Here is a 25,000-nt window from a genome sequence, read left to right as displayed (position 1 = left end):
GTTAAATTTTAAATACTGCGGTTCACACACACACACACACACACACACACACACACACACACACATATACACACACATATATATATATATATATATATATATATGTATGTATATTATATATTATATATTTTATATATTATATATATATATGTCACTTCACCGTAGCATTTCTTATATTCACAGACATTAAGCTACAAATATCATTCAATATTCGATTCGTTCTACCTCGAAAATAATACCGAAAAGAAATTATAATTGAAAAGTGGTTCATCACCTTGCGGATTCGATCCATTGCCTGTAACAACCTTCTACTTCAATTGATGAATACTCTATCATTCAGCTGTCAAGAGAGGTATAAGTTGATACAGACTCTGACGTAAATATATCCGTCGAATGCAAGGATTTGTACCTAGCTTGGCATCAACCCATCCCCACCATGGCGGCCGATTGGTACGCTTGAAAAAAGTAGTTATTTATGCATTTTTTATATTCACAAATATTAAGCTACTAATGTCGTTTAATGTCCAGTTCGTTCTACCTCGAAATAACACCGAAGGAGAATTATAATTTTTTAGTGGTATATATATATATATATATATATATATATATATATATATATATATATATATATATATATATATATATATATATATATATATATATATACATATATATATATATATATTATATATGTATGTATATGTATACATACATACATACAAACATGCAGGTATACACACACACACATATATATATATATATATATATATATAGAGAGAGAGAGAGAGAGAGAGAGAGAGAGAGAGAGAGAGAGAGAAAGAGAGAATGAAAACGTTTGATTTTGCAATAATGCTTTTGAAAAAGAATGCGTCAAGTGTAGTATTAACTTATCATTTTTATTTTTTTTATAAAAACTTCTAATACTTTCCAGATTTCATTGTAACAGAGGGCTATTGTTTTTTTAGTACGTAACGCTTTATTTGCTCTTAATATTCGATATTTCTGCGCCATTCCTATGTTTGGATTTAACTAAATGCTTAGAAGTTTAGTTAAGTGGTGGTGGATCGGAAGGGAATAATTCGGAGAGAGAGGTTCAAATTTTCCGGAGATTGTCCCTTTCTTAGCAGTTATAAATCGTCTAAGTCGTTGCGTTTCAGGCAAAGCAAACCTTTTAAAACCTTCCGTGATGTGATTCTCTGTCATTTTCTTTTATGGTAGTCCTCTTAAGTAGATGTGAAGACTGTTTACCTGCCCATATGGCTAATTACGGGTGTGCAGTCCTCCTGAAACTGATGTTGCCACACTTCGTGATGGTACTTAAACGGGGCAGGCCAGGTTTTATGGCTTGTTTCTCGAAGAATGGTTTGTCTTCCTTTTCCTGTCGTAAATACGAGACTTCGGAGGGCTTACTTTAATTCCCACGTGGAACCTTCATCTGTGTAATTTCTGTACCTTACAGCGAGTCGGTTTTTGCTGTTACTTTTTTCTCTCATTCTGTGTGCGTGTGTATTTAGCCTCCTCTAGCCGTTGTTAATGTCAGTCCCTTAGTAATTATAACTCCATATCCAGCGTGGAGTTATATTTTATTTCGTAGTGTTTTTCCAATTCTTTATACCTATTTTTTTAGGACTGTTAACTTCGATTATTGAACTACGAAAGTAGAAACAAGAGCAGGAAATAAACAGAGAAATAAATCACTAAATACAAAAGAAGGTTTTTCACACCTCAGCCTCCTGATTACGTTCACATTTTTTGTCTATGCATCTCAGGTTGAGTTATAAAACATCTGGGTCAGATTTCCATTTGTCTAGTGGCCTAAGTCTTAATATTATTATTCTGAGCAAATGAAATTCTGCCGAAACCAAGGTTAAGAAAAAATATCCATAAAAGTCAGTGAGTGGAATTTTCGGATGTAATTTTATAATTTTAAAATATTATTTAGTCGTCAGTTTAGACATTCCAAAGTAGAGGAGCTAATCCTTTTCACATTCCCACGTTGTTCTTCAAAGAATGACAATCAGTGAAAAGATTACATTTCCAGTCTTATACCCTCCGGAATATTAAGCAATATATTCAAATACAGGTTTGCAGGCTTAAAACACGTTTTTCGATTTGCGTTGACTTCCTTTTGAAAGCCTCCAAAGTGAGAGGTTGCTGCCGACACTTCTTATGTTGACGAAGGGACCAGGGCACAGTTGCTTGACTTCCTCTGGGTGGATTGCCTTCATGCTAGAATTGACTTTTAAGACTAGATTTGGGAGCTTCCCCGGTGGTTATTTTTGTCGATTGTCTCAAGAAAGAAAAAAAAAGAGGGGACTGAAAGATAAAGGTTAGAACTTGTGGTAAATTAATTGCTGGGCATCAAAGCAGGACATCTACAGTATACAGATCCGGGTTCTGGTAAGTTCCTTTAGGGGTGGCTTGGGAATTTTCAGAAATTCTTTCGGAAAGTTACATTGTTATTCGTGAGACATCCGGCTGAAGGGACTTGTTTTTAAAATAGATGATTCCCAGGGAAATTCTGCCTATGAATTGGATTACTTTAAAATGTAGCGCAATGAGGGTCATTCAGTCGTTTGACGGAATTTTTATGTGAGCGAAATGATCTGGTCGAACATTTAGACTTTCGACGCGTTTTAACATTACTGTGACAACAGCCCGGCGCGATATTCTACAAAACCGAGTGAATTTCTGAAACATCCATTCTGCATAAATTACTCAATCAAGTTTTAGAATTTCTTTGGTAAGTCCCTTTCGGGGAAAAGGAATTTCCAGTGTTCGTTATAATCAAAGGAATCGTCCATGAATGCTTATTAGATTGAATATGTCGTCAGGAAAGGCAACTAAATTCACGGCCATTTATTTCAACAACTGATCGTATTGAGGGCCAAACCATAGATAAAGTTAATCCACAGCGACAAGAACTCGTTATAAAATTATTTTAAATTCTTGTGGAAACTGAAATGTTTTACATACAAGAAGTAAATTTAAATGGTGAACGTATAAACAACTTTAAGAAACAGCAAGTCCTTTCTTGAATGATTAAGTAAACAGTCATTTGGTGAGTCAGGGATGACTTCATGACTGAGTTATTGGTCAATATGATTATTACGATCACTGAAGCTGAATCGGGAAATTCTTCTAAGTAACAAAGAGGAAAGTGAAAAAAATTGAAACTTGAACTTCTCTTGTCATCAGCGAAAATTCCATCTTGTGGAAATTCGTTCTCTCAGATAAATTTTCTTTGTTTAATATACTGAATATACGTCGCCATGATATTTGAATATCTGTAGTAGTTTTCCTGAATGCATAATTATTGTAGATTGCGACCAGTTAATGTTGTACTTACATTTATATAAATATCAATCCGTATAGATCATTTTATTTGCTAATATCTAACAACAGCCAAGACCTTCTGAGGGCGTTCCTACGCACCTAGACCAAAGTCTGTTAATGTGGACGTAATTCATGTTTATCTGCTTGAACAGAACAGGAAAGAATATTTCTGGGGCGTTAATTAAAAAACTGGCCGCTTCTAAAAACTGGAGTGGGTGGAGGCTTATCAAATCAAAACCTCTAAATTTCCTTTTCTTCTACAAAAATTGCAGTCAATGGTAAACCAGTTAGTCTGGAACTAATTTTGTTATATCAGTTCAATCGCTTTTGCATTGCATTGGAACTTAGTATTTTGCAAGAAGATTCCAAATTCCATGACAAAAATCGCAGTCAATCTACATTTCATTTTATTACTGCTAAATAGGTAATAAAAGGGCGGGCCTTTCTGTAAGCACTTGGAAACCAAAGTACTCTTAAAAACATTTAGCGTTAGGAACAATACTTATGAGTCTTCGATTCATAAAACCTTGTTCATAACGTAACGTAGCCTCCGTCACGACAACTAGGTACTAGCAAAAGAATTTTGATGGATAGACTTAAAATCTTTGTGCCTTAAAGCTTACCAAATTTCGACATAATACCTCCAGGTAGGCAGATGAATGAGGTTTTAAAGAGTGTCAGCATGGTAATGCAAGAACCACGATACTAAGCAATTTCAAATTTATTATCTTTCTTCAAGGATCGTAAGTCTGTTGCTTCGGGAAGAAATACCACCGTCGATACCATCATGCCAGATCGGAACCGCATATATACTTCAACCCTCAGGTATTCGGAGGAGACTGTCCCCCTCCCCCCAGCCACCCTGCAGCCAACAACCCCTCCCTCCCTCTCGAATCTTAGCCTGACTTTAAAGCATCGACCTCGATATATAGTGTATATGCAGTGTTATATTGATTCTGAAGTAAATAATCAATTAAATTTTTATGATTATTTTTTAAACTAGCATGTTATTTTCTGACTTATTTTCTAAAGGATTAATACACTATACTCTCTCTCTCTCTCTCTCTCTCTCTCTCTCTCTCTCTCTCTCTCTCTCTCTCTCTCTCTCTCTCTCTCTCTCAGGATTTAGATACCACCATGCATAATTAGTAGGGTTCAGAATTCAATGTAATGCAGCATAGAAAGTGCCTTACCCTAGACCTTAGCGCTTATATGTAATGAATGATAATGTTTTTCCATGCAATTATAGACCGCCAGTTTTGTTTGCTATGGGAGATCCTTTTCAAATTCCCCTTATCTCCAGCCATTGTTTTAAACGTCATCCTTCGCCTCTTTGTCTTGGTTCAACTTTTGACACATAAAAGAAGCGTGCAAGATATGACAGTTATAGACATATTCGTGCAACAGGAAGTCACGTACTAAAAGCGGACGTTGCACCTCAAGCTCGTAACACAGTCAGGTTTACAATCACGTCTAAGTTTTTCATTCATTTTTATTCTTATTCTTTTATCTTACTCCCTTTCATCAAACGTGTTGGCGTGTTTCCACTTTTAGTGTACAGCACACGTATAATTATAGATGAAAACTTAGTGACTCAACAAGAAATTCGAGGATATTGAAAAAAAATATTGGGAAATTTATGAAAACAAAATCTTCATACTAATTTCTATTTGTAGTGATTTAATACCCATAAACGAGAGAGAGAGAGAGAGAGAGAGAGAGAGAGAGAGAGAGGGCGAAACTATTCTTAGCTTTGCTGCTAGATATTTAACGCATTTCTTACAGACTCTTCCTTTTTGTAATATCAAGTATTTTTAATAAATATAATTAAGCTTTGGAAGATAAATTACTGAACCATTGGGAATTGTCAAATAACATGAGTATGTAATCAGTATACTGGTAAAAGTATATATGGCTTACGGTATCTGCTGCTTGATAATTCTGTCATGCAAGTCAGTTCCAGCGTCAAAATAGGCTGATATAAACTTAATTTTCACCAGAAGACCCAGTGCAGCTCTACCGTAGAAGAAAGTTCGTGAAATTTACCTTGTTAAGAGTGCTGGTGATTTTATTTTGAGAAGGTCAGCGTCTTGCTCTTTTGGTACAGGAACATTTTGTTAGTTTGCAATGGAGAGTCACTTAACTATTTTTCTACATGTCTGATACTTTTGCAGTGTAGTGCACCTCATTTACTGTTGTTATACGTGTTTGTAAATTGATTTCAGCCGTGCTTTATGTGAATGATAAGCATATCTTAAGCTTTTTTATTTGCTATAATATATCATGTTTGTCTTTTGCTATAAATGAGCGTTCCAAGTTTAAGGGAAGTAGTTTAAAAAGAAAATTTGGAAATCCCCATCTGGCTCTTCACAACAGTCAATTTGGTTGCATGAATTTTTTTATGCACTAATTTTTTTTAAGGATTTTAATGGCAATGGTCCAGTTTCGTACATTTTTTCCGTCGATCAGTCGTAGTAAGTTAGTGTATTTTTCCTTCCTTTGCCGACTATAACCTGGACATACTGTGCACCTTTCATAAGGTTAAGTATTCTGGTGTTTCATCGGGGTTGGTGAATAAAAGTGAATAGCTGATATTGTTGGAGGAGTGAATTAACTGAACTTGGAGAGGTAGGTAGCTTCTATCTTGTCGAACGGTGAATTAGCGTCGTCGTTTCAATTATTAAACAACTAAGTTCCAATGTTTCATAGTGAAGGTTTGGTTTCCATCTTAGACATTGATAACAAGGTGATTTCATGTACCTTAACCTCGCTTATCCATTAGAATATGTATCCCAAAATATCTTCAATGTGATATAAATCTTGAAACCCATATTATTGTAATGGGTGTTGCAAACAACGATGCATTTTCTTAGATCTTGATGGAGTACGAAATTTTGTTAATCCCATAATGAAAATGAAAGCATTTTTGTATTCTTTCAATTTTTAACAACTAATCATTAGGAACTCACAATAACTTGTGGTTTTGGAGAGTCGATAAGAAAAAATTGAAAGAAAGAAAGAAAGAGGAAACTTGAAAACCCTGTTGCAGAGAAATCCATCCATCCTCGCCAATAGCTGAGGGGCAGGAGGACTGAGTTGGAAAACCAAATGGAAGTATTTCCAATAGTTAGCAAAGTTAAAAGGCTCTCTACTCTGGCTCCCACCCTGAATGTTTATCACATGAATAAGAGCAGACTAGCAACAAGGGAATATTAAGATTCGCGTAATGAATTAGACAAAATGAATATGAATGTCAGTGCCCTGGGGATTCTGGTGATCGCCAACGACTGCTGAGTGAATAATGACAGATTAAACGTTGAAAGACCAGGACGACTAAAAATAATGCAAAGTGACTAAATGGCAACGACTTGGAAGACACGCGAGGACAAAATTTCGAATAAAAGAAAACGAGTTTGAGAAGCTTCAGCGTTGTACAAATATCGAAAAAGAGAAGCAATATTCTTTCTCTCCCGAGGATTTCATTGACGAATTCTTTCAATGAATATTTAATGAAACCACTCTCTCTCTCTCTCTCTCTCTCTCTCTCTCTCTCTCTCTCTCTCTCTCTCTCTCTCTCTCTCTCTCCACCGTTTTTTCATTGATCTTGCAACTTTAAAACCTTCCCTTTCGGTAGTGCTTGTTTATAGCATACAAAGGCGACTGACTTTAAAAAATCGATGTTTTTAGACAGGCCTTTCTTCGTCCTTAGGTCCGCATCCCCGATCTCCCTGATGAGATGTACCACATCAGAATCCAGCCCCGGTGTTTTTTACGACAGGTCCTTAGAGTAGCGAAATGCCATGAAGGGTAGCGTGCACCCGCTATATTATAACCTGTATTAATTATGATAATGGCTTTAGTGTACGTGCGCTGAATGAGATGAAGCCGGGTCCGATGTATTTGCTTATAGATCGCGGTTAACTTGATTCTCTTTGCAGATAAACTCGCATAGGCTGGGACTGGCAATCTCCGAGGAGTGTCTCGATAAACTAGGGATTGCGTCGCTTCGTGAAATGCTTCGTTTGGAATATTGCATCCGAAATTCGCGATTCTCTCATTTTTGTCCTTTGATTAGATGAAGTGTCACTGTCTCGTTTCTTTGCCTTTTGGCAGGTGGGATATTACGGTGTCAGTTCAAAATGTCTCGTTGATATTTGAATAAATTGGAAGTTAACTGCAAGATTTATAAGTCTTGCAGTATAGTTTGATGTAATTTTAAAGATAACTGAACCTTTTTGTTTATGCAGAATGTTTTGTGGAAGCTAGAAGAATAGAAATAAAGCTTTTCATCCAACTCTGTTGATGAGTTCAGTATATCTCCACTGCATTTGAAAGAGCATGAAGACTCAAGACGTAAAAAAAATTGCAAATTAGCTACATGTATAAACTTAGCGAGACAGATGGACTTGCATTAACGTGATTGTTAGAACAGTGTAAAAGTTCCGAAGTTCCTCATTGGATAGGTATCGTTCTCAGCTTACACTCTGCTGGGCCCGCGTTCGATTCTCCGACCGACCAATGAAGACTTAGATGAATTTATTTCTGGTGATAGAAATTCATTTGTCGTTATAATGTGGTTCGGAATCCACAATGAGCTGTGGGTCCCGTTGCTTAGTTCATCAGTTTTGCAACAGGAGCTACCTTCCAAGGTATTCATGTGACAATGATATTATCCTCTGTTATCGTTAACGATGACTGGTTTTAATTATTATTTTTGTTTAGTTTTACTGAATAATGATTCGTGACCGGTCTTTTCCTTTAAATATTGATTTTTAGTTATACAGACATTCATTTATCATCTTGGCTAGTAAAGCATATATAGCGTATCTCTTACATAATAATTTGAGTACTTATAATTGCTTAAGATTATGATATCTGTCGAAAGTCTACATTAAACTGTAACTTCCGAAACACATATCACCACTGAAAATTACTAATACTTTATCAGAATGGGAAACAATGACGCAACTTGTAATTTTTGGACAATATAAGCCTGCCTGGACAGATGCGCTGAAGCCATTTCCTTCAAGCTCGTTCTCACCGTTGAACCATATGTCCGACCCTAGAATTTCCGTAACAGGTTCCAGTCTCACATATTACAATTTCCGCTGCTCTTGTAGGCACACATGTTTCATGACTCAACACTGGTGTATAGTTTCCTTACTAGTGCATCCATCGCTGGGTATTCCTCCTGGTCGTTCAAGTTCATTTGTTTCATACTTGGTTCAGTAAGGTGTAATTCCGACAGACGACCTCGACTAATCATAATAATGCCGTCATATAACACACGTTCACAGCTTCGACTGACTTTCCGTAGGCTGATGGAAAATCTTAAAATCAAAGTTTTGCCTTTTATCTGGAAGACGATTGCAAGATATAAAGTACACCACTTGTGTACAGCATGTCATAGCCTTTACATCGCTTTGTGTAGGCAAGGATGTATTTTTCCGGGGAAATTACTTATAGAAATGATGATATTCGAAGTACAGGTATATTCTTACTCTTTCTTGGAAGGACAGTTAGAAATTGTAGTATCCTATAATGTGTTAATTTGGAATCTTAGCCAGTAGCCCGTAGAGGGGTAGCGCTGTCAGTGTACCTAACGTGCTATACTGTAAGCTTTACTTAAGGTTCTTTGCTGTGTTCCTTCGGCCCCCAGCTGCAACCCCTTTCATTCCTTTTACTGTACCTCCGTTCATATTCTGTACCTTCCATCTTACTGTCCACCACCTCCTAACAACTGTTCAATATTATTTCCAGCGCTGAATGACTTCATAGGTCCCAGCGCTTGGCTCTTGGCAGAAATTTTATATTCCAATTCCCTAGACAGTAACCGACCTTCAGATACAATGACCGTGTGTAACCCACCCATAAGCTTCTTTCTCAGACCTTAGGAGTAAGATGTCTTTGGAAAATTATAATCTTTCTATTCTGCAGAACTGGTAAGTATTGCGGTGTGAAGAAAAGAATGAATTTAGAATATTGTACAACTATTTTTCAAGAAATTAGATTTACTGTAAATTATTATAAAATATCTTATTCTCTTTCTTTTCCATTGATTTACTTTATTTCACTGCTTCAGTAGGAGAATGTCCTAGTTTGAATAGCTTATATGTTCTTTTGTTGGATTCTAAGCTACACGGCACACATTTAGACTGGTGTCTTCGGAGCGCATTCGTAAAAATTCAGTCTTCTCGTAGGCGATAAATGAATAGTCTTCTGTTCAACAGGTGTGAGTGAAAGCTACTTGCATTTTTTGTGTTAAAATAGATTTCGCATACATCCACGTTCCAGTCAGTCATAGAATCTACTTAAATATTTGAGTATGAATATCCATAAAAACTATTATACACAGTATGATTATGAAATTGCATATTGTTGCGGTTGATAAAATTCTTTATGCTTGTTTTTTTAGTTTTCAGATTTAAAAACTACTGAGGCTAGAGGGCTGCAAATTAGTATGTTGATCATCCACCCTCCAGTCATGAAACATACCAAATTTCAACCCTCTAGCCTCAGTAGTTTTTAATTTATTTAAGGTTTAGGTTAGCCGTGGATCGTGCGTTTAGCAGCGCTTTCCGGAGGCGTGCGACATACCTTCACTTTACCGCATCTAGGGAGCAACTGAGCGTTGGCCAGTGGTAGTTGATTGCTTTATACAGCATTATGCGCTGTGCAGAAAACTCGATTGCGCAGAAGAAACATGATTAATGCTTAAACGTATAGTTAGATCCAGCATGCAAAATCCATTATGACCTTGGCGTTTCTGTGAAGATTATGCTGCAATGAGGTATATTTAGATAAGGTGCATCATTTGATTAACGTGATGAATTATCTCGATAACGCCTGATCGTCGATGGAATCCTTCCTTTCCGAGTGACTTATACTTTAATTCCTTTCTACGATAAGTTCGTTTCCATGTTCCATATTTGGCTTTTCATCGTCAGCTCCAAAGCCATTTTCACGCGGCGTGGAATGGAGCTTTATCTCCAACTTGATGAGCCCTAAGTTATTGCCTCACTGGCTTAAGAGAAAACATACTTTATCCTGTATATTTATGTATATGAATGTATGTATATATATATATATATATATATATATATATATATATATATATATATATATATATATATATATATATATATATAATATATATATATATATATTTATTTATTTACTTATTTATTTATTTATGTATTTATGTATATATTTATACATTTTTTTATATAAAGATAAATAGACATGTGCGTATGCACTTCTCTACTGACGGCCACCCTAATACCTGGCTAAGAAAAAGAAGATTAAAAGAAAAGTTTGGGACTTGACCCCATGGACAACGATAACCATGCCCCGTGAAAGACGGAAGGTTATAATTTTCAGGGGAAAAAGGAAACGTAGCTTCTTCCAGCTGTAAGGTTGACAGAAGCTACTTTAGTAGCTCCTGGTTGATTCGTGTTTAGTTACTCTGTCTTGGGTATTTCTGGAGTAATCTTGGTCACGCTGATAATGAAGTCTCACTTGCAGTATCAGACTGAAATTCTGCGTTGATATCATCAATTGCTCAAGTTGTACAAATCCAGGCTATGTGATTTTATAACTGAATATTTCATGCTTTCATTTACAGAAGCGTTCTATAATCTTTGTGGTAATACTTTTCCTTCATTATGTGATTAGCACATGTACAATTTATATTAGTGATTTTATTCGTCTAATATGTCTACACTATTAGAGTTGACATTTTATACATTTGCCAAATCATAGATTTAGATATTTTATGTAATGTAGATTTTATGACAGCGTAAAGCAATCTATCGAAAAATGTAACTGTGAATCAGAGATATTAAGAAAAATTATAAAAACTCTGATCTTCTGTAAATTACAGGCATAGTGAACGTGTGAAAGAAATTATAAATATATGCAAGGAACTTATATATTTTAATTAGTTTCACGTATTGATTATGTAACCTACGTAAAGGAAGAAATGTATTAAATGTGGAAGTGTACACCATAATTCTCAATTTTACAATAAGAAATTATGTATTTTATGTACAGCAAGTAAACAAAAACCTGCAAGGCTTAGTAAATAAAATCGTAAAACTACAACCAAAAACTATTGTGATTGTTATATTTTCTTTGTTACTTTACTTTTTTACGGACGGCTCATTGAGGATATAATCAATGAATTCCTGACTATGCCATCTTTAAAACAGGTAAGTTTTTAGTATTTAATATTTAAATTGTTTGATAAGAACTGTGATGGAAATCGTTGATGTTTAAATGCTGTCATTTAACCTATCATTTCTGTTTCATATAATGCTTGAATATAATTGATACTCCGCCAGTAGGTAAGCCAATCAAATCACCGCTGTCATGGAAAATAAATCGCTGTTTTTGGATCCACTATTTTTCTTTGCAATAAAAGGATTTATTTCGCCCCTGCCAATCTTAAGTTCCTACTTACGAAGCAGTTCCGGCGTGGCCCTTGGCTGCAGCCGTTGGCATTCGCGTAAAAGGCTAAGCTTCATCAAATCAACAATCCGTTTCATAATTTGCAGGTTAAGAAGCCTGCAAGATATTCGTCTCACAATAAAGGTTATTGTAGTTCATTTTAGGTCTTCCTCCCGATAAAGGAATTTAACCAATAGATATGATTCAAAGCGCATGCTCCTCGGATTTAAAAACTAGTAAAAGATTAGTGGAACACACGGTATCCATTAAGAACGATTTTTCATGCCACGTAAAGGATGATTTGTTCTTTTTCTTTTGTTGCTTCTCATTCATCGAAAAGATTAAAATCCTAATCAAGCTGAAGCCATTCATCTCCCACCCATTTGCCAGTGAAAGAAGAAAATTAGCCCATTACCCTGAAAACAGGTTAACCTTCTAAAGTTTCACGAAGCCAGGTAGACCTCGTTATAATCTTTCTCGAGTCATGGGGAATGTAATTGTGCTTGATGCTTCATCATCTTGTAAGGATAATCAGTGAGCTACAGGTTGGTTATAATTTTTATTTCGTGCAGTCGCTTCCTTACTCCTGATTTTGAGGACACACGAAACTTTCATACTCTGAAAGACTTATAATGCACAATTTATATGCAGGGATCTACGCCTGTGATGGAGTTGATTATAACTAGAAAATCATTAAAGAGGGAATTTATTTTTTAGCTGTCAGTTTAAATGAAGTCTACATCTAGGATACAACAGTATTATCTAGGCATCCAGCTTAACTAAACAAATTAAAAGGAATATTAGTTGTTTCTGTTCTTACGTCATGTAGTTCGTACTGCATAATCGCTTTCCTCGTTTCAGAAGTCATTTTTATTCCACAGATTCAAATTTAATTCCCATGTAGTAGTTAAGGGATATACTAACTACTACATGCATACATACATATGATTGTCGCACTATAAAATGGTAAACATTACTGGTCTCCAGACATAAAGTTCTTACATACATCATACATACATACATACATACATACGTACATTCAAATAATTCACCAACCCTCTGCAGTCCATATTATTTTAATAAAGACATTAATGCTCAAATCAGGAAATTAGAGACTGTAGGTAAAGCGGTCATAAATAACAAAAAAAAAAAACTTTTTTGTGGGGAGCCAAATAAAGAGTTAACGGTTACGTTATTTCCTTCGTTTCTAAAAAAAAAAAAAAAAAAAAATAGCCTGCTGAAAGTAATTAAATTTGGTTGAAGTGATGTATATGCAACTTGAGAAAGGTGATGATTCATAACTCTACAGACTCCATGGTAAAAAGAGTTAATTGAACTGAGAGAGAGAGAGAGAGACTGTAAAGTTGGGTGAACCTAGACTTTGCCGGTGAAATAATACCTTCCAAAATATAATTTTAAGTTTGAATATCAAATCAGTATTTCAGTCGTTCAAAATATAATTTTAATATATATATATATATATATATATATATATATATATATATATATATATATATATATATATATTTACATACACACACACCTTTTAGTTACTACCCTATTATAGTAAGGATCATAGTGTTGAATATTATATATAATATATATATATATATATATATATATATATATATATATATATATATATATATATATATATATTATTTATATACATATATATACATATATATTATATATGTGTGTGATAATATAGTGGTATACTTGCTTAACAAGCGAGAGGGCCCAGATGGGAGGATGACCACGATCCAATGAAAATCCATTATGCCTCTTTTGATCTAAGCAATAATTTCGATATCTGGTGGTTAGATGACTGTGCTGACCACAAGTACGGTTAAAAAAGGGCGTGGGAATAGCAATTTCGTCTTTTAAGGAATATTGAGATCGGAAGGCTAACACCTGGCAAAACACACACACACACACACACACACACACACACACACATATATATATATATATATATATATATATATATATATATATATATATATATATGTGTGTGTGTATATATATACTGTGTATATATTGTGTTTGTGTTTGGGTTGGAAGGAGTATTCTACAGAATAATGTATAAACCTTCCCCTTATTGTTTTTGACAAAGCTAAGAAACTGCACCATAATACTGAGATGATTTTTTCCAGTAACATTTTCCTCGTTCTTTTTTAAAGTATCATGAAAAATAGTAAACCTAACAGATTTTAATCAGAAATACATAACACTGACATTTTTGACAATTCTAGAAGTTCATGTGAAAGTTGTTGATGAATTAAGATAGAAAGTTTTAAGAATTTTAGTGCCTTTCTGCTAACTAGAGCTTACAGATTTCATTGTTGCTGTTAAATTATTATGGACTTTTTTGATGAGCTGATCAGGTTGGTTAGTCTTAAGAGACTTTCATTATGCTCTGGAAAAAGTTATCCCTTGATCTTTGGTTGCCGCCTTTGATGTCTGTTTTCTACATCTGCTACATCAGCCACCCGTTTTTTATTTTTTTCGGAAGGAAGGACTACGATAATCTCATTCTCGATCTTGCCCTGTGATCTGTTTATCGTATTTTCAAAATTAACACTTGTACACGTGGAGATATCTGCTGTAGGAGGTCGATATGTCACTAAAATTGAGAAAATTACAAGAGGTTTGCTATAATGTTAAACACACATATGAAGCTTAAAAAAGATATGGTACATTACCTGTAAAAGTTACTATAACCATGTTTGTTTTAAACCTTAATGAGATGTAACCAAATTCTGGACTTCCGATTCATCTTAGTAATGGAGTTCCTTATTTTAACCAGCGTTAATAGCACTGAGAAGAAATTATAATCCCTGATAAATTCACATATGATAATATTCCTTTCGACAATGCAAACTATCCGCATATCTCAAGAAATGAAAGTGATCCTCGTATTCCTGTTTATGTGTTTGCCTTGATTTTTCTTGAATTCATGGAATTCTCTGTATCGAAATTCCAGCGATCTAGAACTGTCACTTTAATCACTTAACCTTAATATTTTCACTACAAGTTCGTTCAGACACTATTTTATATATTTATATATATATATATATATATATATATATATATATATATATATATATATATATATATATATATATATATATATATATATATATATATATATATATATATATATATATATATATTTAAATCAAAGGCCAAGATACAAATGTCGTTTAATATCCTATTCACTATACTTCGGGAATCACTTACATCCAAAGGGAAATATTTGAGCTCTGATTCCCGAGGTATAGTGAATAGTAATTAAATGACTTTCGTGGCTTAATATTCGTGAATATAAAAATCTGTGACAAAAATTATTTTATATATATATATATATATATATATATATATATATTATATATATACATACATACATATATATATATATATATATATATATATATATATATATATATATATATATATATATATCTGTGTAAATGTGTACTTGTATATAGATAGATAGATAGATAGATAAAATAGAGATATACTTCTTGAACCTGTATATGCATATTTTTATTATGCTTCCTTTCTAATGACATGTTAAATTTTTTATTTTCTTTTCTCCTAGGAAGAATTTTACTCACTTTTCTCCCTGAACTTGCTGAATATTTAATGTTCATATGGTTATACAAGAACTGTTCTTACTGTTCGGTGTGTTTTCCATCACATTTGGTTATACCTGCTGTGAAGCCACCTGCTCAGACGCAGTTATTAGTCTTACACTTCTTTGAACAGTATCATATTAGTCCCAGAAATAATATTTTTTTATGGGATTATCATAGGTTCGACCCATAATTGCATACAGTGATTCTGCTTTTATATATCTTTCTGTTTTGTCAATTCAGATAACTTTACTTCAGTGTTAAAATCATCAGAAGTGTTATTAAACATTTTCATTTTATCTTGTCAGTAAGCGTTTATAGAGAGTATATAACGTCACCGCCATCGGAAAATAAGTAATAATGCTTCATGTATTCCTCTGCCGCCACCTATTCAGACCAAGGATGGTTGCCCACCAGTGACGGGTTAGGGACACAGTGCCCTAGGTTAGGTTTAGGATGCATCCTGTATTTTACTCATTTGCCGTTTTCCCCCACCAAGAACACCCTAGTGTTGTCCTCCTCAGTGCTTTATCAAAATTTCGTGTCTGTACTCACCTTTATAATCTTATTTAACCTCGACTTTTGTTATCAACAGTATCTGTCTTATTCAACGTATACTACCAAGTATTTCATCACATTAGCTTTAGCCGGTTATTTTTCATTGGCTTTCAGTATCCACACTTCATTTTCAAAAAGGAGGGTTGGTGCAAGAATTCCCAAATGTACTACAACTTTGTCTTACACAAAAACTCCTGTTTTGAGAATCTTTTTGCCTGTACTCGTTTACCTTCCTTATTCCCACAGTCCTGTGACCCACTTCCTCTTATACCTTCATTCTTATACACTTTCCATGATACCTAAATGAATAACCTCTTCCATTACCCCAAAATTCATCTTTACATTTTTCTTCATCTTCTAGTTTTCACTTATAATCCCAGACTTCTTCTTTGCAATCTCATTCAGCTTTCTTTTCGGAACACCAGACTCTGTCACTAGTATCTGCAGTCTCACTTTATTATCGCCTGTCAACAGTGCATCATATGCAAACTCAACCACTCCAAACTCCATTCACTACATAATTTTATTTTTTATCCTAGAACTTTGCTCATACATCTGTCCTTTCTCTGACTGCTCATATTCCCTCTTCCATGTAGATATTAAAGAACAGTTTTACAACAGACAATAACTTTATCATGTAGATGTTCCACCGTACACTAGCTTTCGCCATATAGTTTTAATGAACAACCTTCTGCACCATACATTTCCAATACCCACATTCTGTATTTCTATATTAAGCTTTTTGAACGTCCATTTGTGTCACATAAGACTTTTCAGCCATACTCCAAGTTTCTCGCACAATTCTTATTACACTCACTTGATCTGAACTGCTTATTCCTAGTCTATACCTCGCTGATCACACCTAGTGAATATTTCTGTTATCAGTCTTTTTCCTCATTCAGAATCACACTGTGCATCTTCCACCTTAAACAAAAGAAAGCTATGTGACCAAAATTCTTATAAACACATATTTACACTTGTCTCTCAGTCAGATACCTTACACGCACTTGCTTTCTCATATATGTGTGTGTGTGTGTGTATGTATGTATGTATATATATAATATATATATATATATATATATATATATATGTATGTATGTATGTATGTATGTATGTATGTATGTATGTATATATATATTTGAATATATATATATATATATATATATATATATATATATATATATATATATATATATAGAGAGAGAGAGAGAGAGAGAGAGAGAGAGAGAGAGAGAGAGATCCCATTTCTGTCAATGCATATGAACCTCTGGATATGCAGTCAAGGTGATGTTGATTCAGCTGAGTTACTGTCTCGATAACGTCACTTTGAAATAAAAAGTAAATTTGCCATTCGTTATAATAAACTAAAATTACTGTGATAGTTATTATGCGAGGTTCTTAATTTTTTTCAGTAATGCAATATTATACATAATTTCATAATCCGTATGTGTATGTAGCGATACTACTGGAGGAAAGAACGCGACGTAATAGGCCGCCCCTTGTTAATAACTGCAAGGTTAAAGTAATTCATTACAATTAAATGACTCCGTTTGTGTAATTGATGAGTCTCAATTATTGGGAGGGATCAGTTCTTCATCATTATTTGGCACTTAAGAGAAATGATGACAATGAGGGGAAGGTTGATTGAGGAAATGCAATATTTAATGAAGGAAGGAAATGAGATAGAGTGGAGAGGTATTAATCCATACGTTATGTGTCCCAGAAAATCGTAATGAAGATAGGAAGACATTAAAAAACTTAGTTGTCTTTTTAGCGCAGGAAACGGTATTTACGCAGGAGAAACCGAAAAGAGAATGAAGAAGAAGAAGTGAAATTGAAAATAAACAAGGGCGTAAATGGAAAATAAACATTAGAATAGAAGATAATCGATAAGTTCTAAAATAGTATCTGATGTGAAGTTATCGATGTTTTCATAAAACCTAAATTATTTCAGATATTCAAGTAAATGCTTATGAAATACAGAGGCATGAAAAAAGATAATAAAAGGTACCCTATACTCTCGGAATCTTTTATTTCGTGAAATTTGACGAAAAGAATCATTATCAGAGGAACAACTTATTAGATTTTGGTGTGCCTGCGTGTAATATCCTGGGTCTAGGATTCTTATATTTAATTAATTTATTGTCAGTATTCACCAATATTATATATTAAGATAAGAAGCAAGAGCCCAGTTGTCTGTGAAAGAAAATGCAAGCAATGCATACGTCATATTGCCAAGGAAAAATGTAAATGTTGCATTATTTGGGGCAACTATGCTAATCACAGTTGCAGAACTTTTCAGTCTCCAGTTGCCTTTCTTTGAGGTATTAATCTTTTGCCTTTTCCGCTCAACCCAGTAATCATAAAAGCACATAATGTAGAATGTAAATGAATTAAGTGAAGCAGGAAAAGATTATTTTATTGTAAAATAGATAATTAATTGGTTAAGTATCTGTCATTCTCAGACTAGTCCTTTTTTCACTGAACATAAAGCAAATCCTATTGTAAGTCCACAAGTTGATCAGTGTCATGTTCCGAGAAACTTATCTTCCTACAGCGAAGCTTTAATTCCAGTAAACTGACAGCTAACAGGATCAAATATGTCACGAATTCGTTACGGCGAGGGAAGATTGACCCTTCTGAGAAGCAAGTGACAAGAAAACCAAATATGGGCTTGGATCATTTTCCATAATTTCCTGTCATTTATGTTGGTATGAAGGTTAGTTTTTCTCTTATGTATTGTTTCCGTCACATATACTGAGTAAGCTTTTAGGCTGCCAGTACCATTTATTTAAAAAAAAATATATGCCTTTATTTAAAAATATATATATATATATGTATATATATATATATATATATATATATATATATATATATATATATGAATATATATATATATATATATATATATATGTATATATACATACACATTATTCATACGAATTATTCATTGAATATTGTATTCACTTTACGTCCAACTTTTCGGTAGTCGATAAATGATTAGATACTGCCTAGTTACTGAATATCAAAATATCGGATAACACAAGGAAATAATGCTGAAAAGTGTTTGTGTGATTCCGTGCCGGCTAGAAAGTTTCATTGTCTATTTGAACGGACAGTTCCTCATTAATACATTCCCTTCCTTGAAGATATAATGGCAAGGAGATGATCATTGTTAGCAGACTTTTTTTCCTTTTTTATCCATTAGATTTCTGCTGTTCGGTGTCTCAGGAATTGTAATTACCCTGATACATTTACAGAGTGAAGGAATTTTGACAGTAGCTATGACATCTTGTTAATAAGGAAATGAAATAAATAACGATTCTTACACCCAGTTGAGTTATTGTTAATAAGCAGGTCTTAATATAAAAGACAGTGTTGTGTTTAGGGTCTGTGAGACACTGGTAATAGGAGGAAGGCGATGGTGAGTCTCTTCTTGTGTTATCTCCGCTTTTACATCTACATGGGACTAATACCATTTACTTAATAGAAACATTGTTCTTCTGTGCGATTTACGTGCAAGACTTTATACGAGAGGAGGCGCCTCCGCACATCTCATCTACAACTCTAGCATGTGGTAGAATGGAAAAAGCTTCTCACCATCTTATGGTTCTCTCACTATCATTCTGCTCTGATAGGTGTAGTACGTAAAATCTTATAAAAGCGAAGATACGTACACTTGTCCAATAGAGATACTTGAAATATGCTTTTCAAGTATCAATGAACTCATAAGGTTAGGTTTAAGAGTTGCATTTCAAAATTATCCTCCATGAGGTTCTTATTGACAGTGCGCCTTTTGTTTTATCTTGCCCCCAATAAATGATGCATCCATTGCAATTTAAAATATGTGTAAGAGGAAGGTTCATACAGAAGTAAATATTCGCAGATAAAACTAACCTTTCCGAATTAGCTATTTCGAGACCTTTGCAAATGTGATATGGTGTTTATTATTGCTTGGATTTAATAAGCGCCCATAAATATTTTTCATAATGTTCTTTATATGTGGAGTACTGTCAGAACACATAAACATAAAGGATGAGATACTTTGGAGTAGATTAATATGTATGACTCTGGCGATAAACATCCCATGTATATTAACTGAGGATTAGTGGGTGCCTGTTTAATCCTGTAATTGCAGTCATTACTCAGACATTGCCGTCAAAGACAGAAAGAGACAATGACTGGCGCATAAATTACACGTATTCTGTGATTTATAATTCGAAGAAAGTCAGTAAAAGTTGCTTCTAATATTGAATTTCTTCAGTTTCCTCCGAAATAAGTTTTCGGCAATGGGTCATGCTATCATGAGGGGTGAAACGTGACTTTAAGTCTTCATCTTCGTCATTTCCCATTACAGTTTGAAATTTAACATTATATGTTATTACTGCCAATTAACCATTACATCCTGTTACTACCCATTCCTTGAGTTATCTTGTAATAAAGATAAATGTCTTATTTTGGATAATGATGTGTATTGCAGCTGCGTATTGATCCCCCTCTCCCCCAAAAAAATGGCCTTGTCTCTTTCTAAATTTGTCAGCATGTAGTTGTGACACGAGCTAACTTACAACGAAGCAGTCAGTCTTAGGGAGATAATCATGTCAATAATGATGTCAAAAACTCCCTCCAATTTAACCCTTAAAAAAAAATTTCTTGAAAATTATTTTTCTTAGTGATCAGTTTGCAAAAATGTCTCCTACAAGGAATCTAAATCTCAGTAGTTATGTCTGTGAAAATAAGACTTTTGGCTTTAATTATTTCAGTCAGGAATAATACTATCTTCTGAAAAAATTTTCGCTCATGATAGAAAGCTTCACTTTCAAAAGGAACAACGATGAAATGCACTGCGTTTGAGAAAAAGAAAGTATTCCATGTGGATCTTCTCATTCTAAAGAGCTTTTCTGATATTTTTGGTTTGTCGTCAGGTTTATTTTAATTTCATATCATTATTTAATAACGGAAGAACAGAGAATTTACCAGAACCAATATGGGAGATCATATCTTAGTCTGCCGAAAGTGATGCCGATGGATCTCTTGTAGAATGAATGGCTTTTAAAGTCGCTGTTATTGTCATGTCAAATCCAAGAACTTTTTATTTTACTGTAATAAAACCAGTTCAGCAGGGAATGATGTATTGCTCCATAATGAAATGTTTTAATTTTTCTGCATTGGCTTACTTAGTTTTGAACAACAACAACAATAATAATAATAATAATAATAATAATAATAATAATAATAATAATAATAATAATAATAATAATAATAATAATAATAATAATAATGATAATAATAATAATAATACTGTCAAACAAGCACAGACGCATAAAACACTTATCCGTAATAATGACTGTTTTAACGTTATCTAAGTCCAAACAACTTCCATATTTGAAGTACTAATATACTTGCTGGTGATAAATTGGTGTTTTCAGTGTTCCCACGTCGTGTTTGCATAATTAATAAACCTCCGGGCCTGGTAAACACCCTGAACACTGACACTAATAAATGCATGAGGACACTCAATTGACGTTGAAAATGTTATCACTGTGAAATAACAAAGAAGTAAATAGACAAGATATAAATTAGCAGTGGTTTCCCTTGACCTGCTGTTTCAGCTTATTATTATTATTATTATTATTATTATTATTATTATTATTATTATCTCACCCAGTTTTACCTTGAAGGAAGAGGAACCATTGGCAAGCAATGAAATAAATAACTTTGTTTATAAAGGATACTTTTAGAACTCTTGCGTGGTACTCGTCCTGCAAAGCATTAATTTGAATATTTTTTTGAATTTCTCCGTTTTATATAGTGCAGGAACCGGGATTTTCATTTCTTTTGAAGTATAGTTGTGGAAAGGTTTTTCCTGCAAGTTTTGTTGTTGCGATGCCCGTAAGTTTAAGTAAAGATAATATACTGAGTTAATGTTCTAAGTACTGCTACTTTAGAATTTCTGGCATTGCATGGTGTTTATGTATGTCTCTAAATATTTATGTTTATTTATTTATCTTTATATAATTATTAGTCTTATTTTTTTCCTTTTTTCGTATAGCCCTATGAATGTGCATTCCTGTGTAAACTTGCCTAAATAGATTATCGGCCTTTTAGGCTGTTTCAAAATGAATTTGTGTTTACTAAAAGAAATAAAAATAAGGTAAAACTATCATTTAACATACGGGAGCGAACCACATAATTATAATAATAATAATAATAATAATATAATAATAATAATAATAATAATAATAATAATAATAATAATAATAATAGAGACACCATCAAAAAATACTTTAACAAGATTGGGCACCCAAACTCACCCATAGAAGCCATGACTAACACTGCAATTAAACTAATGTTTCGCAAAAACAATCTGATTTCTGCGCCCCTCTTTGGAAAAGGGTCAGACGTCATTAAAGTAACCCGACCATTTCATCTTAATGGTGGGAGGGATGCTGGAATGCTGAGATATGGTCGTTGGATATGTATGGTATTTCCAGTATTATGATTCACTTAACGTAATTTTCAACAAAACATTCTCAGTATTTTATATATTCAGATGTTCAAGTGTAGTAATTCCTTTTCAAAAAATGTTTTTTTTTCTTAATTATTGTAATTTTGGCAGCCCAGATGAACATTATGTACATAAAAACACTGATAAATAATTTCCGTTGGATATGTGCCAATAGATATTTGCTATTCTTAGCAATTTGGCCGCTGAAAAGTTCCGTATCAATGATCCTGTTTGCTCTGGTGAATATTATCCTTTGCTGAGAGCTTTTCAGTGGAGCTGAAAAGTCCTTGGCAAACAATGAATCGGTTAGTTCTGTCTCTTTTATCGAGGTTTCTTCTGCATATATATGTGTGTATCCCAGGGCTATAATTTCATCGATTCCAATCTAGGACGGTAATGTAGGGTTTGGAGGGAATTAGGTAAACAATAACTCAAAAGAACCAATCGGATTCTTGAAACGCCTGTGATCTTTTATATAACTCTGTCAGTGACTCTAGGTTTGAATTAGCATTGAAAACTCTCCTACGAAACTATGTAGATGTGAAAAGAGATTGTCGGGTTCCTCGGATGCTTGATGTTGCTGTTTCTTATATAATCCGCAGTTCTCAAATCATAGAAGTAGCGAGCAGTAAGAGAATGTTAAGATTTGAAGCATCTCTTCCAAATAAACAACTGCCTTTATTTAGACGCTGAATTTCTAATTTGACAGTGGTTGGGTCGGGAAACATTCGTTTTACTTTTCCATAATACTGCTCTTGTTTGTTGTGAATTTCACTTCACCTTTAAAGTGCACGGAATTTTTTGTGACTGGATAATAATGATAAAAAATTGGAAGTGACGTAATACGTGGCTATTACTGCCTAGATGTTTATAGTAGGATAATCTTTATGAAGGAAGTTTTTTCAACACCAGCCATTTACGACCTTTTGTTACAGAGAATAATATGAAAGTAGACAGAAAGAAAAGTAATTCCGTTAAGCCTTTGAAAAAAAAAGCCAAAATATACTGTTGCATCATATATCACTTATATAGAGCATCTCATTATATATTCTAATTATATATTCTAATATATTCTAATCTTAAGATGCTAAGTGTCTAACGTTCGATGGTTTTAACTGAAAGCCTTACTCTTATCCCAGTGATTTTCGGATCTCATTATGACCCATTTCCACTTGTACCATACTGCTAAGGTTTGTTCCTAGAGCCATCAGTATCTGATATACAACTAGGCAAGACGCTCAGCCCTCCACAGAATTGTTGTAGTAACTTGAGCGAAAGACGAATCCATTGGTAGTATTAAAAAATCGTACTTTTTTGCATTTTTATTTAGTTGAATATAACCAGAGACATCAATGACCATTAATAAAATTATTCTTGCCTCTCTTCCAGATCTAAGATAACGCCTCACTCTTCAAAGGAACATCACATCGTATCACATTTTCCTCTCTCACAAATCAATTCACACGTCCATCGGCGATCGACGGAGCTCAAGCAACTCATATCAGCCTTCGCTTTCGTACATCTCGTTCGTCTTCTATCAACAATTCGTCCATCATGAGAAGTCTGTTGGTAAGTGTTCAAGTTTCATTTTATATCTTTACTTTTATTGTCTTCTAACGAAGGTTACTAGTATCGTTTAATATCGCCAGTAGTGTTATTATTATTATTCGAAGCGAAGTAACAGCAACGGTAGTAGTAGTAGTAGTAGTAGCGGATGTAAGAGCAATAATAATTAGAGTAGTACAGATACTATCAACAATAGCTGTTGCTGCTGTTATTATGGGAGAAATATCTTGAGTTTTTAACAGCGGTATTTTATGATTATAGTAATACTGTATTAAAAATGTATTTATTAAAAAATCCATAACCAGTATAGTCCTCATGTTGAGGTCTACCGTATACCCTGACCGTCCTGTAGCTGCTTGGTATTATTTTGGCAGTTTCCTCGTGCCAGCTCTCTGAATACCTGCACAGTGGCCTTTGAGTATGTAACAGTCTTTGGCATCCTTTTAGATATGAAATTCCTTCAGGTCAGTTTTGTCAGCCTCTTTCCTTCAAGTGGTGTCACACTGACATGTTTTTTATTACCTTTGGAACTTTGCAAACATGAATGGAAACCTTGATAAGTGGCCCATATGCTCTTATGTGTGGTGCCGCCTCAACAAAAACGGAGTTACTTTAGCTAATACATAAATATAAAGAACTTGGTTACTCTGTGGAAGGCTGGGAGGAAGAAGCGTAGACTGTGTTCGTTTGACAACTCGGTTAATGTAATGCGTCTCTTTGGCAATCCATTATTTACTTTTAGTTTCTGGCTTGATCTTGAATATTGATCGTATCGATAGCCTTAAGATTAACCTTTGATATGTATTGGCATGTAATCGTATACTTCAGAGGAAAAAAGTATCTTGCAACAAAATATTGATCAGAACTTAATATAAATCAATAAAATAATTAGATTGTCTCTCTCTCTCTCTCTCTCTCTCTCTCTCTCTCTCTCTCTCTCTCTCTC

General features: G+C 34.0%; 1 protein-coding gene across 6 annotated transcripts in view; it reads left to right on the top strand.

The window, feature by feature from the left end:
• The window catches only part of LOC136845746 (uncharacterized), a 732,048-nt gene that overhangs the window by 670,713 nt on the left and 36,335 nt on the right, over nt 1-25,000 (top strand). For all 6 annotated transcript variants that reach the window (XM_067115988.1, XM_067115989.1, XM_067115990.1 and 3 more), the window contains one exon: nt 23,878-24,057. In XM_067115988.1, the coding sequence (XP_066972089.1) occupies nt 24,043-24,057 (15 nt within the window). In that variant the 5' untranslated portion in view covers nt 23,878-24,042. The remainder of the gene's footprint in view (nt 1-23,877; nt 24,058-25,000) is intronic.

Source organism: Macrobrachium rosenbergii, chromosome 14 (assembly GCF_040412425.1).
Source record: "Macrobrachium rosenbergii isolate ZJJX-2024 chromosome 14, ASM4041242v1, whole genome shotgun sequence".
Classification (NCBI taxonomy): domain Eukaryota; kingdom Metazoa; phylum Arthropoda; class Malacostraca; order Decapoda; family Palaemonidae; genus Macrobrachium; species Macrobrachium rosenbergii.
The sequence above is the reverse complement of the archived record's forward strand: the minus strand, read 5'-3'. Positions and strand labels throughout refer to the sequence as shown.